An 18234-nucleotide genomic window follows, 5' to 3' on the forward strand; every position below is an offset into this window, starting at 1 on the left:
TAACACGGCTGTTACTCTGAAACCTAAATCTTTGTCTAACTCACTTGGTGGTGGCAGAGATACAGTTCTAAAGACAAGGAAGAATTTGTGCCTTGGGGAAGTTTTTAACCTAAGCTGGTAGAGATAAGCTTAGGGGGGGTCTTTCATGTGGGTCCCCACAACTGTACCCTAAGTTCAGAGTGGGGAGGGAACCTTGAAAGGTGGGTATAGGGGTTGGGGTTCCTCTGGGAGGGGAGATCCAGAGTGTGGCAACACCCCAAGGTAAGGGGCACCAGGGTCTCTGAGGGACATGGGGTCAGAGGTGGTGGAGACAACAGGGCAGGTAACAGAGGGCAAGAGACCGGCCCATAGAGGGCACTCCTGAGCTGAAGGAGCTAATTCCTGGACAGACCAGCAGGAAGTGCTGCACTGGTGAGTGCCCTGCCTTGTGACAATATTTCTGGGGTTTTTTTGCTTAATATTTTCTTGCAGCAGTCACTATTGCTTCACAAGATTTTACAAGTTACACCCAAGCAATAGTATGGGCTTTCAGCTAGTCTCTAATAATCATATCTGTATGAATGGGTGGCACAAAGCCAATCCCCATTGCAGGGCAATAACCTAAAAGTGGCCACAACTGGTCCAATTCCATCAAGAAAGTTTTAAAATAACACCTACCCCTACATAGCACTGTGTATTCAAGTGCCTGAAAGCCTTTACAAACACAAATGAAGTTAAGCCTCACAGACACAATCTGAGGTAGGAAATTAACTGTTTCACAAATGGGGAAACTGAGGTACAAGGCATTACTGAATACAGAACCAGAACTGGAAAGAAAACCCATGTCTCCTGGGTTCTGGTTCTGTTCTCTGATCACTAGACCCTGCCCCTTCCCCTTACAGATATATCTGAGTAGGGAGGAGAGGCTCAGCAGTGGAGAACATGCATCCCTAGTGGAGGATAAGGGAAATCAGAGCTCTGTTGGGACCCTATCCTTATATCAGGAGAAAGGTAAATAGAACTGTCCCCATTTAGTGGAGACACTTGAAATAGAGTGAGGACTATGAGAGAGAATGGGATTTCCCACCATCTCTTCTTGGCTCCCCCTGGGTGGTGGGAAAGCAGAGCCACCCTTTGTAGCAGACAAGAATCCTTTGGAGCAACTTGGAAACATGCAAAGTTTTCTGGGATGTGGGTTCACAGGAGGAATATATGGATGTGAGAGAAAAGAGATCTAGTAGCCCAGCTGTAGGGCCCATGTTAGTTGTATGTTAAAGTCAACAGTTTGAATTCTTACCTGAACACAATATGCTGACAGCATCAGTGTGGGAGCATGTGTCGTTAGGACGGGACATCCTGGGACAGTTTGAAAGGACAGTCTCATTCCCCACACAATGAAACTCTTCCTTCCAGATCAGGTCATGTCCTTCTCCAAAATGTGTTGCTCCCATAGTGGCTACAGCCTGTCCACACCCTAATTCATTGCAGATAACAGAAGCGGTGTTGAAATCCAAGTGTGAATCGCAGACTGTCTCCCACGTATTTCCATGTGTGACTTCAACACGTCCAGAGCAGTCAGTGTCCCCTCCAACCAGCCGGACCTCAATGCGACCTAAAGAGCCAATGCATCCATCAGTGAGTGTTGGTTGTACTGACATCCCAAAACCTTCCCCAGGCCTTCCTGGGGATGAAATGAAGGGAACCTTCTTCTCTCAACTGCAAAGACATTGTTAAATAAGCCCTTTACTCCATATGCCAGTTCCTGTGCTCCAGTGATGAGAGGGAGTTTGAATAAGAGGTCAAAGCCAAGAGGTAGCCAACAATATAATTCTCAGGTGTGAACAGAATGACACAAAGCAGAGTGTGTGACTGTCTCTCCAGGTGGGACTGGACGGGACTGATGAGTGTTTACATGGTCTTATACAATATTCCAGCTGAGGATGTACTTTCTGTTCCTTCATTACAGGAAGGATATTGAAAAACTGGCGAAAGTTCAAAGAAAGAAAGCCTGGAGGCTTCAAAGAGGCTTAATCTGTGAGACTGGGGAGTAAAGGAGAATAAGGGGCAAGGAATAGCAAGTGTCTTCACAGGGGTGAGAACAAAGAAGGGAGGAGCTTCATAATTCATATGATCTGAAAATACAAAAATAGTGGCTGAGAGTTCAGAAGGGAAAAGCAAAGGGCAGAGAGGAGAAATAATTCCCCAGAAGCAGAAGGAGCAGAGAGTGGGATAGACACAAAGGAGAAGTGATGGTCTAGAACAGACTAGATACAATACTAGTGGGAAGGAAGCAGGTGAATGTTCTACAAGATGCCAGAAAGCGGAGATGTTCCAACTGCTTGGAATTAGGATCTTGTGTGTCGGCCTCATACCAGCAGAGCCTGACACCTGGAAAACCAGTTCCAGTGTGAAGTGCTTATCAGTTGCTCTTATGGCTTGTCTACAGGGATGTTACCTCACATTAACTGTAATTAGCTCACCTTAAATACCTTGTGTCCACATGAACCCTGTTCTCAGAGCAATTTATTTGGCATCTTAGGTTGCCGTAACTAATCCTCATTGGAGAAGGAATAGCTCCACTTCACAATCAGTTTGTTCATTGTAAGATTCCTGTGAAATAATTCCTAATGCTAATGCTGCTGACAGTCCTCCAGCTAGTGTCCCACACTGCATTGCTTCATACCTGCATCAACCTGCTTTGCACCTGTTTGCACTCCACAGCTCTGGGGTCATCTTGACCAGATGTACCCTCTCTGGTTAAATGCTGGCAGGCAGCCAGGAGCGCCTCTTTTCGTTACCAGGTGAGTTCACATTCACATAGCAACCAAGGCCCCCCTGCTTCCACATGGACCCATGTAGAGGCCCAGGACTTGATTGGCCCTGTCTGGAGACAAGCATGTCCAGTTCCCTCTGGATAAGAGTCACCAGAATGCAGACGTCTACAGGACACTGTCAGAGAAAATGAAAGTGAGGTGGCTCTGAATCTGGTACCGAGTCAGCGAACGAGCTCCAGCAGGTTAGTAACTGCACCTGCATCTCTGCAAGCCATCCTGAGTACACCTGAATGAATAACTGAAATTTCCCCCCTTCCCACCCAACACTTGTTCCTTTTTTAATGTCTTTTCAAAATCATATTTCAAATCTTTCATTAGATCAGAAAGAATATTTTTTATGTTTTGTTTCTGCAAGAAAAAAACAACCATTCAGTTTGGGCTCTAAATGAATCAGTTCTTCTTTCAGATTTTTTGGTTTGGCCACTAAACTGAAAAATCAATGATTTACTCAGCTGTAGTCAGTAAAGCCTGTAGAAGGGCACAAGCAGTCAATAACCTGCTCTTGCCACTCCTCTACCCACCCTAGAAAAGAAAAGAGTCATCCATCCAGCACCCAACAGCTCCAAACCATACACATTTTAAAAAAAACTCGCCTACACAAAGCCTGTCCCTTCCTCCCCACTCACGTGTGTGCACCACTCAAATAAAGTACAGAAGGTCTATAGAATGGGAAATAAATGGGGGATTATCTTACTATCTCAAAGGAAACCATGGAGTTGGAAGAGAAGATGGGAATAGCATTCCAACCTTATGGGAACAAGCATATTTTATCATTATTGGCATGGAGACTATGAGGAATGGGACCATAAATGACTGTGCTTTTTCTTATTTCCCTGTGCACGTGTAACTGTGTGAAGAGGGGAGTTGTAGCGTGCAGAGAGGCTGTCAGATCTCAGGAAACATAAGAAAAAGCTGTAGATGATCTGTTCCATGGAGCATACAGTTAATCCCAATAGAGGGCCTTGAAAGCAGCTGGAAAGGTTTCCTGGAGCGTGCACAAAAGATCAGAATGGAGCATACGGCCCTTGGGAGGGACACGATGCAGACAATGCAGAGGCAAACCACCATGATAAAGCACCTTTTGCTGCAAAGCCAAGCACTGAGCCCCATCACTCCAATGTCCTGCAAACTGTGGAGAATGCACCATACTGGGAGCACAATTCCAAACAACCTTAGCACAGTTCCTTCCCACTGCATTCAACCCAACAGGAGATGGAGAATGCTTTCTGATGTATCACCGTCAGGGGTGAAAACTCCTTGGTGGGGCTCTCCCTCAATATGCAAGGTTTGCAGTTTGCATCACATTCTTTTGGTCTGGTCTACTCCTAAAACTTAGGTCACCCTAGATACATGGGTCATGGCTGTGAAAATTTCACACCCCTAAGAGAGACAGTAACTTTTTTTGATAAACTCAATAAATTCATTTCCATAGAATGATAGAAGTGTAGGACTGGAATGGACCTTGATAGGTCATCTCATCCAGTCCCTTGCACCAAGGCAGGACTAAACCTATGTCTTCATTGGCATTTTTGTCAGTGAAACTTCTGTCGGACAGGGGTGTAGAAAAAAACCCCCACCCCCCTGACCGACAAAAGTTTCACTGACAAAAGCACCGGTTTGGACAGAGCTGTGTTGGCGAGAGACGCTCTCCCACTGATACAGCTACTGCTGCTCATTAGGGCTCATTTAATTATGCCAGCAGGAGAGATCTCTCCTATCAGCATAGAGAGGCTATACAGGATACCTTATGGCTGTGCCGCTGTAAGGTCTGCAGTGTAGACATAGCGTAAGTATTATCTAGACCACCCCTGACAGGTGTTTGTCTGACCCTTTCTTAAAAACGTCCAATGACAGAGATTCCACAAACTCTGTAGGCAATTGGCTCCTCTGCTTAACAAGTCTGATGGTTAGGAAGCTTTCCCCAATGTCTAATCTAAATCTTTCTTGCTGCAATTTAATCCTTTTACTCTAGTCCTGTCCTCAGTGGTTAAGGAGAACAGTTTAATGCCCTCCTATTTATAGCAGCCTTTTATTTATTTGAAGAATCATAGGCTGTCCCCCCATTGGCCTTCTCTTCTCCAGACTAAACCAACCCATTTTTCCCATCTTTCCTCATAGTTGATGTTTTCTAAACCTTTAATCATTTGTGCTGCTCTCCTCTGTTGGCTACCATTTTGTCTGAAAAACTTAATCAGGCGAGCTCAGCCCGTAAATGGCATAATACCTCCCACCCCAAGCTATTAATTCAGAATGTAATCAAACCAAAACTCGCTTGCTTTCTCACAGTGTTCATTAGCCACAACTTCCTGTGGCATCCTAGCAGAAGCACAAGGCACCCCCACTCTCTTCCCTTAACCACTTGGATCATTTTGCAGGGGTCCCCTCTCTGGCTGCCCATAATTTTGAGAAGATTTATCTAGTTCCTACCCCTTCCATCCTCCAGGATTTCAACCTGGGTCTCACAGATGTTGTGTAAAATCCAGCACACACTTATCACACCAGGCACATTAGTAGTAGTATCATAGCACCTGGGAGCCCTACTCATGGTCCAGGACTCCATTGTGCTAGGTGTTGTACAAACACAGAAGAGAAAGACAGTCTCTGCCCCAAAGAACTTACAATCTAGGTAGAAGACAAAAAACAACAGAGGGATACTGACAGGGGAATACATGGTCAGCATGACCAAATGTGCTCTCAGCAGACTAACAATTCTCAAGTTTTCACCTGGCTCAAATTGCAACTGTTGTCTTGTGTTTGCCTAGTGACGGATGGCAAAGATGATTTCTGTTCTTGCATATATCTTCCAAAGTTCAGTGATCTTGTTTCAAGAGGCAGGATGACCTTACGCTGTTCTTCCTTTTCTCTGGACTTCCCATCTCCCTCCTGATTTCTATGCAAATAGAGCTTCCTTTGTTTGGGGTGACTCTTTGCTTAATTTCGCTGGGGACAGGTAGATAGTTGCCTTCCCTCCTGCCTAGGAGAAACCCTTTATTTGGACACACACTTTAAATCACAATATCAATGAGAAGCCATAATTCTTACTATAGTTATACATAGATTCCATGATGATATTATGTGTGGCATAGGCTTTCATTGAACATCTCACTCAATATACTTTCATAATATAGTAATACGGTACATAATATTATATACAATCAGTTGATTCAATTGCTTATTGCTTGAGGTTCAGCTCCCCTGTTTTTATAGCCCAGTAAACAGTTGCAGTGTACTCTTTAAGTAAAACTCAGACCAAGCTTCTCTCGCCTCCTGCATGTAGATGACATGATGTCTCCCCCCCCAACTTGGAGCTTGATAGTTTTGTTTTCCTAATATGCAAATAGACCTTTTTCATCTCTACCTGATGACCAGGCTGGTCAGAGAAGCAAACACATTCCTTTGGCAGACCTGTTTGCCAACTCCCCCTGACATGCCTGGTTTAAACACACTTTAGTCATTATTCCAGCCTGTACTCATAACCCTTGTACACACTTCGTACATACAATGTGTAAGAATATCAACGATCAGTGACTTATTAGTTTTCCAATATTGTACATGCCACTTCTCAGACACAGATTATGACCTCGTTGAATTGGGGGACACTGAACTGGCCAGGCCATCTGAAACTCATTACCTGATACCAGTGAGGCCCTTGCCTCCTGGCATTGGGAAGATATGAGTGTCACACCCACCCAGCCTCTTCACCTCCACACCGATCCTCACCACAGCCTCCATCCCTCTGGTGTCACCACTCCTAGCTACAGCCAGGCCAGTAATTGTTGACTTGGTTCAGACAGCAAACCAAAAAAATCAGAAAAAAATATTTGATTCAGCTTTGAAACTGTTTGGAACTTGTCAGAAAATCAGAAGAGCCCATTGTGGGTCATACAGAAATTGTGTGTGCTCTCCATTATAACCTTTAGTCCAGTGATTAGGGCACTTGTCTGGGATATGGGAGACACTGGTTTGAAACCCTACTCAGGAGCAGGGGCTTGAATTCAGGAATTCTATCCCTGATCCACAGGTGAGTGTGCTACTCACCAGGCCGTGAACTATTCCAGGCTGGAATGCTCTCAATGTCTGTTGAAACTGTTCCACTTTAAATTTTCCTCCTCTAAAATTTAGGAAATGATTAGTGAAGGTACAGGTCACCATTAGGTGGGTGCAGGGGGAGGCAGTTTGGATGGGGGTGGACTAGATTGGCCTGGAGCCTGGCTGGGGAAGGAGTCCCAGGTGGGGTAGGTCAGGGGAATGGGGGGCCCAGCTCAGTGTGCAGCTCAGGTGCCATAACCAAGGTAGGGTGCAGCCCTCCAGTGATCTGCTGCTGTGATATGTTTATGAAGAAGCACAGGGCCGGAGACAGCAAGGAACAACTTCTTCCATGTTAATGGCTTCTTGAGTGCCAACTAATGGCTTACTGGGATAGGAAGGGGAGGGGGAGCTAGAAATGTTGAGGAGGGTTAATTTTACAGAAACTGGTCGGACAGGGTGGTCGGACAGGGGGTGGAGAAGGAGAGAAAAATATCAGTCTCCTCTCACAAACTTAAAGTTACTGTAACAACCATGTAATACAAGACTGTCAAGATTTTGAGACAGATGGATGGAATTTTTCTGACTAACCCTCTTAGCAAATACCCATTACAAACATTTCAAAGCACAACTATTATTCCCATTCCATTGTGACAAAAGGTACAAAAACAAGTAGGAGCTCTGAGGAATCACCAAGCAACCATATGGCCTAGTATAGAGACCCCTGGACTGTGACTATTCCTAGCTCTGCCTCTGGACTTCTAAGTGTCCTTGAGCAAATCACTTCACTTCTCTGTGTTTCAGTTTCCCCAGATGTATAATGGGGATACTGAGGTAAAGCTTTTTGTGATCTACTGATGAAAAGGGCTATATAGAAGTTAGGTCTTTTTCCAATTACCTAGTTACAGTTTCTATCAACTGCAAACATAGGTGAGAACTACAACCGTCTAAATGACCACTAACTCTGACAACAAACACTTCTCTTTTTGTTCAAAAAAACTAGGAAATTCACTGATAGAAACCTTCATTTGTGCAGGGGTAAGGTTGCCCAGAGGTATCTTGTGCTCTTCCAGAATGCTGAGTTCAGGAAACTCAAACCTCTGAAAACACAAAGTCAAGGTGCTCACCCATGCAACAATAACTCTGCCCTCTTTGAGCTGTGATCCAACACAGTCAGAGCACAAACATGCACACTTTGCCTTTGAAAATATCACTCAGGGAATAGGGCACATGACAAAAGTAGCACTGAGTCAAGTGCCTTCTCTCTGTTAAGATAGAACTTGTTTTTAGGTGAACTGTACTGAACAGCCTATACTCACAACTCTACATCTGTCTGACACTCAAATACTCAATGTATTCCCCAGAAAGAACCACCCACCTGCTAAATTTGACAATCCCTTTACACCCTTGTCACCCAGTCATGCTTCTCCCCCAGCTTCAAAGAATGCACTGCCACACCCAGTCTTTTGCAAGAAGATTTATTTTCTTAAGAGAAATTAGCAAACCAATAGAAAAAAAAACAAACTTTTTTTCTCATTCCTTGGTCTCAGGGACACCCCCATCCAGGGGTCTCTGGCACTGCTGCTCCTGGCAGCTTCCCAGTTTCAGTCAGCTCTGCTCCCTTCTTGGCCCTTAGCTGCTTCCCTAAGCCCCTGGCCCCTTGTTGCAGGGATACATACACCACAGGAGCTAACTCCACTCTGGTGTGCCTTCCCCTCCCCAGGATGCAGCCTGTCCCTGTCCATCTTCCCAAACTGCCCACGAGCAGCCCTTTACAGCCCCAGGTGTAGCCCGGCCCTCTTTAATTTGCTGGATTGGACTCACCTACTGTGGTCCAGGGTTGCTGACTTAGCCTATCCACAGGGACCAGCTACCCTGTGAAAATCCTTTTACAACCCATTCACCCTTATGTAGCACCCCTTAACCATCCAATTACCTTCTTTAGCATCAATCTCCTTACAGGATTTGATGGACAGGCCTGGGTTTTTTTGAATCTCGTCTCCAGCTCAGCAGGATGCAACTTCCTTATTTTCTTCCCATATGAATTTATTTGGCAGTGCATCCACTCTCTTCGTTCCTTCCTAGCAGGTTCCCAGGGCAGTTGGAAGGAAAATTCTAACCAGAGGGTAACACCCACTTACTTGACAGATAGTTAGAGACTCTCAAGAAATAAAGCAGACACATATAGTATATTCAACACAGTAGTAATACTAAACAGAAAGTAAATATAACTTGGGGGGGGGGGGGAAATAGCTCAGTGGTTTGAGCCTTGGCCTGCTAAACCCAGGGTTGTGAGTTCAATCCTTGAGGGGGCCATTTAGGGATTGGGGCAAAAATTTGGGGATTGGTCCTGCTTTGAGCAGGGGGTTGGACTAGATGACCTCCTGAAGTCCCTTCCAACCCTGATATTCTATGATAACATAACATGGTAAAACACTGCTCTCAGGGTCACTGGTGCCCATGCTGATAGTACCCATTAGTTTCCCATGAATCTAAATTCCTCAGTCACTGCACGGGGGCTGATGATCGCTGCTCTCAGGCATCCTCTTCATGCAGGAGTCAGGCTGCTTCTGCTCCTGGGATTTCCCCTCATCACAAAGGGGTGCAGGGCTCAAGGTGCACATTTCAATAAGACTACTAAAAATCCTACCTTTAGTCTCCTACCCTAGTGCTCAGACAAACTCGCAGCAGGCAGGCAGCGTGGACTCACAGTCAGAGCAAAGTTTCCCATGTGGTGGTGGATTTTCCCTTGGTAGCTGAAGCACTAATTCAGCCTGGCTTGGTGGGGAATATTCCCAACAGAACTCTTTAACCGGGGAGTGACCTTGGAGAGGGAAAGGCCCAAGCTGAGGGATGCTGCTGCCCAGGGGCCAGTTCTCAGGGGGACCCTGCATGAAGACCTGGGACTCACCACACAGCCAGTCCTGACCTTTCCATAGCTGTCTCCAGACTGCTCCAAATTGGCTTCTCCTCTCTCCAGTGCTGGGCATCTCACTTCCTGTTGGTCAGACTCACTCGTGTTCCCAGGCTTTCTCTTGTCAGTCACTTGACTCTGCCTCCCTCCTTTCTCTCAGACATGGCCCCTCCTCTTAGCAGGGGGCTGGTGGCCACCCAGACACAACTGCTATCCTCTCCGAACTGACGCATCCCCTATCACTCTAAATAGTGTCTCTCCGCTCTCTCTCTTGGTTGCCTCACACATTAAGTCTGCCCCCTGATTCCCAGGTACAGTGCCTCTCCCTGAGGTAGTAGCATACAGAGTCCCATGAACCTAGCTAAACCCATCATTAAGAACACAGACTGCCTTCATCTCCCACCAGGTGCATTAATGAGGATTTTTGTTAGTGAATTTTAATTTAATTCCACAGTCACTGACATGCGAAACTGTCTGTCCACAGGCAGTAAGGAGAGTCTGGCCTTCATTGCAATGAATGAACAACAGTCTCCGATCTCTGAGAGCACCAATGACAATAAATAGTGTGAGAAATGTTCAACTCGAGCAGTGACTGCAGAGCTATGTGCACACAGAGGTCTCTGTCCTCCATAGTGCTTTGTGTAGGAAGCTGCACTGGTATAACAGTGGTGTAAAGTGGGCCTTACACATCACCGCTAGTCAACTGCACCCACTTGCCACCTCTAAGCTGATTGTTGCCAGTGAAACATAGGTGTAGTTGAAGCTAGACCAGCTGGCTCCGTGAGACGAGAGGCATGCTCCAAAAGGGAGATGTTAGCAAAATCCATACTGTGCTTATTTCCAGATGAGAGCCTGGATGTAAGTGGATGGTGTAAACTGGAGAAGCCACGAGGCTGCTCAAAAGAGAAGTGCAAAGCTGGTGGGCAGGGATCCTATTCAATAACAATATCTAACAATGCCATGCTGTGTGTTGGCCTCTCTGCTCACCTCCTGTACTCCTTGTGTGTACAGGGTTGCTGCCTGGTGTGCAGATGAAGGGAATTGTGATGCATTTCCCTTGGTGCAGTACAGAAAATTGGGCAGATAGGTTTTGTGTGGGTGCAGGGTGTGAAAGCCACGGAGCGGCTGTGCAGACAGGAGAAGTGGGAGACAGGGAAAGTAGCAGAGCACCTGAGCTGATTACTGACTGTTAAAGTGGGGCCTACCAAGATCCAGCCAGTGCTTGTCAGGGATGGGGAGGGTCATTGTGAAGGCTAGTACATGTGAGCATTGCCCTAGCACAGACTCAGGGCAACTTTACAGCAGTTGTGTCTAGGGAGCAGAGCTCTCAATCTACCAAGGGCCAAATGTGGTGCCAATGTATGATACAGACCCAAAATGAAGGACACACACTGAACATTTATGTAGGGAACTTAAAATGCCAAGGAATCTTTTCCTTCAGTGTAAATGTCTCTTTCTGTAACCTCAGGTAAATAATTGTCAATAATAATTCCTGAGGTAAATAATTGTCAATAATAACTGTGAAGGGACACTCAGTTCATGTGTCTCATTGGTCGCTTCGTTACCAAGATGAGTTACAGGAGGTACACTGGAGCAGGAGGGATAGAATGAGGGTTTCTCAGACATGTCGGTTTCCATTTCACGTTTATTCAGCATTTACAAGGTAAATGCTGGTGCCTAATTCCCAGATAGCTGGTCGAGTTTCTTTGTACCCTCTGGATCCTCCCCAAATCCTCCAAGCAGCACCAATAGGCCCAGAAGTTCAGGGATTACAAGCCCAGAGCTGCGGCTGCAGAGACAAGAACCGGCCCAGCAGGGAATGGGGGTGTGGCTGCCAGGCTCCCACTTTGGGCTCCTCCCATTATGCAAAGGAGTTCCTCTCTGCACTTGTGCATTTCTGGTATAGAAACAGTGGAAATAAGGGTGGTGCAGCTCAGGCAGTTACACCTCAGCTGAGACACTGCAGCTGCAGAGCTCACTGCACACAGGAAACCCAGAATGAAGCGCAGAGAGAGACCCTTCACCTCAGCCCCAGTAGATCCATGCACCTGTGCTGAGCCTGGCACAGAGACTGAGAGGGGAGCCAATGCATCTCCATGTGCTGAGGGTTACTCCACTTTAGGCCCTATTGAGGAGGCCCCCACTGTGCCCGGCGTATTTCTGAAGGAAGGTTGGGGGGGCTTATTGTGACTGTGGCCCCTGTGTTCTGACACAGGGCCAAGAGGGCACAGGGGAGGGGTGACCTCCCCCACACTTTCTGGGGATACTGTCACTGAAGATGGTAAAATGAAAAGGAGTACTTGTGGCACCTTAGAGACTAACCAATTTATTTGAGCATAAGTTTTCGTGAGCTACAGCTCTCTTCATCGGATGCATTCAGTGGAATTCAGGGTGGTAAGTGAGTGGCAGGGTGTGAGGGGAGACACACAAAGCACTGACCCCAGTGATCAGATGTGCCTTCACCAGTGGTGGTGATCAGGGATTTGCAGAGAGATGCAAACTGAGCTAATCAGAACAAAGAGGTGTTGTCGCTGTTCAGACAGCTGCAGCGACCAATGTCCTACACTGAGGGCAAGTCTACAGTACAAAATGTAGTTGACCTAAGTTATGTGAATATCTAGCCTCCACAGTAACTATATCGCTTTTGTGTGTCCACACAACACTTCTTGTGTTGGTGGTGCACATCCTCACCAGGAGTGCTTGCACCCATGGGCGGCGTTTGAGCCTCCCGTTCAGGGAGCCTAGCCCCTGGCCCTGGCCCTTCTGCCTGAAGCCCCACCCCTCCTCCACCCCTTCTGCCCCTCCTCCTCTGTGGGAACCTCGAGCCCCTGACTGTGGTTGCTGGCCCCCCCACTCCAGCCCCGGGCCGCCCTGACCAACCCTCCCAAGAGCCCCCAGCCCCAGAGCACCGGGGGTCCCAACTGGCCGGAGTCCTGAGCCCCAGGCTGGCACGCGCTAGCCCCAGCCCCCTCGGGGAAGAGGAGCAACCTCCCTGGGCTGAGGACATTGGGAAGCGGCAGGAAGCAGGAGGGGGTTCAGGGTGGAGGGTGGGTGGGGCCATGCCTGGCTGTTTGGGGAGGTTCAGCCTTCCCTGGCCTGCCATACCCCCCGCCCATGCTTGCATAAGTTTAACTATCAGTGTGGAGCATTGTGGGATGGATTCAGAAAGGCAGCAACAGTCAATATAAGCAATGCAGTGTCCACACTGACAGTTTGTAGACCTAGCTACATCGACCTAAGTGCTACACCTCTCATGGAGGTGGAGTTGTTATGTCGGAGTAGTGGGCAAGTTACATTGGCAGGAGCTACATTTTAGTGTAGACACTTATGGAATTAGGTCAACGTAAACTGTCTTACATCAACCTAACTCTGTAGTGTAGACCAGGGCTTAGTATTACACGTGTCAGGGCTGTTTTTAACAGTCACTCTCTTTAGACCTGTGCGCAAACACAGCCATTTTAACAACACAAGCTTTGATGAAGCCAGGTTATACATATACATCTATTTCCCAAGTGCAGAGGGATCCAGATGCCGTCTCCACGACATTATCCTGGGGGTAATTCTAGCTCACCTTGCATGGGAAGGCAGCCAGGTGGGCTGCGGAACAAAGAGCTACACGTCATGTGGGAGTTTCCTGCCTGACCCTGCGGGGATTCGGGGAAGGAGGGAGCTGTGTGGAGCAGTGGAGTCAGTTTTTGCCCCCTGCACCTACCCCCAGCTGGTTTGGCCCCTCCCACTTGCCATGGTCAGGCTCAGGGCTCCTCTCTTGCTGCCTCAGGGAACTCTGGGGAAAACTCCACAGCACTCGCCCCACCGGCTCCCATCCCAGCTCCCGCAGCCACAGGCAGGGTCACAACTGCTGCTCCCCTGGGGAGACACTGGGCTTCTATACACAGGCACCTACAGGCACAGACCTGCTAATGGGGCTTTGCCCCACCCCACCCTTACTCCATGATAGCTGTCTGACCTGCCCAGAGGATGGCACAGCCTGCTTATCCCCAGTCTACCAAGGGGAGCTCAGGGGGAGACTGGTCAGCTCCACACAGACCTCAGTGCAGGGCACCCTCCAGCTCTGAGTCTCCAGGAATGTCACATACTTTGGGTTCAGTCCCTTCTCCCTCATAGGGAGTTTCCTACAGGGGCAGGTTGGCAGAGTTCTTACCTGAGCAGATCACTCCGGTATCAAAAGAATGAGGGCACTGGAGTGCACCCCATCCTACATGACTGCAGTTCCAGAGAGCTGACTCGTCACCATTACAATCAGCTAGAATCAGCCAAGTTGGTCCAGATCCTTCTCCAAAATGAGCATTACCAAGGGCACTGACAGCAGGTCCACATCCCAACTGCTTACAAACCACCTCAGCATCTTCCATGTCCCAGGGAACATCACACACTGTCCCCCACAGATCCCGGTGTTTAACCTCCACTCTCCCGGCACAGGGGCTGCTTCCATTCACCAGCCTCAGCTCATCATTACCTTCAAAGAGACACAGAGCAGAGTTGCAGACAGAGCAGAGCCCATCCGCTCTGGCTTGGAGATTATCACACAAGGGTCCTGGGCTTTACTCCCTGATATCCCAGTCAGGCTTGTCACTGGGGAGGCAGCATGAGGTATCTCCTCCCGTCTGAGCCCTCTGGGCTGGTGAATGCTGAGCTCCATCACTGCTGTGTGATTCACCACCCTCCCTCATCACCCAATCTCCTCATTCCTTCGACCCTCCTCCCCCACCACTCACTTGAAAACATGTTCCCCCACCCAACCTCTCCCTGGCACCAGCTCCTCCAACCATCTCCAACAACCTCTCCTGCCTGGAAAGGAGTGTGGTGTATTGAAAACTGTTAAAATGCCAACCTGCTGCCACTTTAAGAGGAAGGGACTTCCTGGTCCTGTTTGCAGGCTAGGGATGGAGCGCTTTGTAAGGAAGTGGCAATCTGGGCCTTCAGCAGTCAGACTCCAGAGAGCCCTCCTAAACCTAGATGGGGTAAGTTGTGCCTCTCTGCCTTGTGGAGCAGCCTGCTTTGTCTCTCTCTGTTTTGGGGTTCTTGTGTGTGAGGGTTCATAGAATCATAGAATATCAGGGTTGGAAGGGACCTCAGGAGGTCATCTAGTCCAATCCCCTGCTCAAAGCAGGACCAATCCCCAACGAAATCATCCCAGACAGGACTTTGTCAAGCCTGACCTTAAAAACTTCTAAGGAAGGAGATTCCACCACCTCCCTAGGTAAAGCATTCCAGTGTTTCATCACTCTCCTAGTGAAAAACTTTTTCCTAATATCCAACCTAAACCTCCCCCACTGCAACTTGAGACCATTACTCCTTGTTCTGTCATCTGCTACCATTGGGAACAGTCTAGATCCATCCTCTTTGGAACCCCCTTTCAGGGAGTTGAAAGCAGCTATCAAATCCCCCCTCATTCTTCTCTTCCGCAGATTAAACAATCCCAGTTCCCTCAGCCTCTCCTCATAAGTCATGTGTTCCAGTCCCCTAATCATTTTTGTTGCCCCCCACTGGACTCTCTCCAATTTTTCCACATCCTTCTTGTAGTGTGGGGCCCAAAACTGGACACAGTACTCCAGATGAGGCCTCACCAATGTCGAATAGAGGGGAATGATCACGTCCCTCGATCTGCTGGCAGTGCCCCTATTTATACATCCCAAATGCCATTGGCCTTCTTGGCAACAAGGGCACACTGTTGAGTCATATCCAGCTTCTCGTCCACTGTAACCCCTAGGTCCTTTTCTGCAGAACTGCTGCCTAGCCATTCGGTCCCTAGTCTGTAGCGGTGCATGGGATTCTTCCTTCCTAAGTGCAGGACTCTGCCCTTATCCTTCTTGAACCTCATCAGATTTCTTTTGGCCCAATCCTCTAATTTGTCTAGGTCCCTCTGTATCCTATCCCTACCCTCCAGCGTATCTACCTCTCCTCCTAGTTCAGTGTCATCCGCATGTTCTACATTCTAAGTTATAAAGTTGTGTTACATTGCAACCTTCCAGAAAGAGTATTTCATATATTTATCTAACTTCTCTGTGTTTCTGCTGTGAACATAACATGGAGAGCCAGACATATCCCACTATCCTGCTCTCCCTCCCCTCACACTTGCTGCTGCTCTGCCCATTCAGTGCCACCCCCCCCACACACATACAGCCCACCTGCCACTCAATGCTACTTGCCTTCCTCCTCTGTCTGAGTCACTGTTCCTCCCAGACCCCACCCATTCTACCTGCTTCAAATTTTTAAATGTTTTCTCAGAAGGAATTAGAGAAAATGTTTTTCCCCATTTGCATTTACCTGCTGGTTACAAAGTATAAGTGCAGATTCATCTGTGTTGACTATTTTATACCCAGATTTTATAAAGCACATTCCCTTTCCAGTAACAGGGGCTGTAACTCCATCCTGGGGGGCAGGGGACATCAGAACCCTCAGAGCAGAGAGCTCCCGCTAGCTGCAGTTACAGCTGTATAGTGATGGGAAGCTGTGGGGAGGGGGGCACTGTTCCATACAATCTCATGGTGAAAACAAACCCCTTCCCCAGAGCACAGTGACTATTATGGGAAGTCCAGGAGCTCTGGACCCACCTCCACATCCCTCTTGTTCAGTGGTTCTCAAATTTGTGTACTGGTGACCCCTTGTTGAAGGGATTCATTCTGCAACACTGAGTTAGATTAAGAAACTTGGTGTCTCTTCTGACCCTTCCCCGCTTTGTAGGAACCCATGTGTTCGGCTTGGAACAAAAGAGTTCACCTTGATCATTTTAATTTATTTAAAGGTTTTTTTCTGTCTGGTGAATTTTATCTCCACGTTCTCTCTCCACCCTCAATCACACAGGTAGGTATTGTTCCCATTTTACAGAAAGGGAACCTGAGGCAGTGAGAAATTAAATGAGATGCCCCAAGGTCACACACTAAATCTGTGTCAGAGACAAGAACGGACACTAATCGTTGGATTCCCAGTGCAGAGTTTTCACCATAGAACCATCTGTAAGTTACACAGGGGGCACAGGCTGTGCACTCATGTATTCCATGGTGTCCTCGCCGCAGCAGTGTCTGGGGGTTTATTGTTATGATTTCCTCTTCGTGCCGTTCCCAGTAGGGCATATCCACTGCACCATGTTTGCTCTCTGGTTTCAGCAGCCACCATCATGTTACACCTGCCTCTTGCTCTTTGTCGCCCCAAACCAGCAAAGGCTGTTAGTCATGGGGCAACAATTTTACAAAACCATTTCTCTTCGCCTGCAATTTTTTTTGTTTTGTTTTGTTTTGTTTTTTGAATCCCAGTGGAATTCTCTGCGTTTTCACTCTCGTAAAGTTCAGTTTTATCATGAGATCAAACTCCAGCTGCTTCTATGTAACTTTCTTGGGAAGTTCAGGTAAAACCCCCCACTTCAGAAAATGTCCTTGCTCTGGAATCCTCAGCACCTACCCTCCAAGGCACAGAGACGTTGCAGAGCTATCTGCGATCTCTACATACCAGCTGTGGTACTGCAGTTTGTCTCTAGCTAAATATTTGAGGTTTCTAAAATCTGACTTTCATCTTCAGCTTCACCTGTTCACACTGCAGCTACAAAACAGCAGCGTCTCAGACTGCAGCAACTCACAGAAACAGGCTGCTACTGAACAGTTCAATGTCCTCACAAGTGCATCATTTCAAACCCTGCTGAAGTTGGCCCAGCACGTTTGACGCACACAGGACAGCAGTGTTATTTTAAATGGCATGGAGTGTATATCTGGAATTATTCACAGGTTCCATACACAGGCACAGAGCTGGACGGGCGATGAGGCTGGAGGTCATAATATAGAAGTCCACTCTGCTTTTCTTCTGATTAGTTGACAGGAATTTCTAAGCACTGAAGTCATTAGTTCACTAAAAGCAACTCCGGGCTCACTGTGCTACAAGACTGGGGTATTTTATAAAGCATACAGATTGTGACAGGGTCAAATCTGTGATTATTGCAAATATAAAAACCTCCTCTCTCAGAATAACCAATGGGAGATAATCAGAAACTCAAATTTACTTTAACCCCAACTGCCTGCTTTCCATCTGCTTCACTGACTTCTGGAATAAAACACTGTTTCTAGTGGATTAAAACTTTCTTCCTACTTCTCATCTGCCCAACTCATCCAGTGAAATAAAGCAAGCACTTACCCGTGGTGTCCTGAAGAAAGAGGAGAAGCCAAAGCAGCTGAGTGGAGAGATGTCCCTTCATTGCCGGACGGACCTGCCGTCCCCTCCTGACACTGCACAGCCAGCACGGAAACACTCTGCCAGGGCTCCTCTGTGTCTGACAAGTGACAATAAAGCAGTGGAAGGGAAATATGTAGACTCAGATGCTCGCATCAGCTGCGAGAAGGAACCAATAGAAACAATATTCACCTTTTTAGACATTATCAGAGAGTTTATCTAAATTTTTATGCCACTAAAACATCCAATACAATTCTAAAACTCCAGCTGTTACCATATATGAGTGACGAGTCCGCTTCTGAT

General features: G+C 47.5%; 1 protein-coding gene across 1 annotated transcript in view; it reads right to left on the bottom strand.

Annotated features, from left to right (window-relative positions):
* Positions 1-18010, bottom strand: part of LOC142069401 (antigen WC1.1-like) — a 66112-nt gene extending 48102 nt beyond the window's left edge. The window contains 3 exon segments of the mRNA XM_075120314.1: positions 1277-1591; positions 13916-14230; positions 17896-18010. Coding sequence (XP_074976415.1) covers positions 1277-1591; positions 13916-14230; positions 17896-17956 — 691 coding nt within the window. The 5' untranslated portion in view covers positions 17957-18010.
* Positions 18011-18234: the final 224 nt, after the last annotated feature.

This window comes from Caretta caretta, chromosome 1, assembly GCF_965140235.1.
Source record: "Caretta caretta isolate rCarCar2 chromosome 1, rCarCar1.hap1, whole genome shotgun sequence".
NCBI classification, from domain to species: Eukaryota; Metazoa; Chordata; order Testudines; family Cheloniidae; genus Caretta; species Caretta caretta.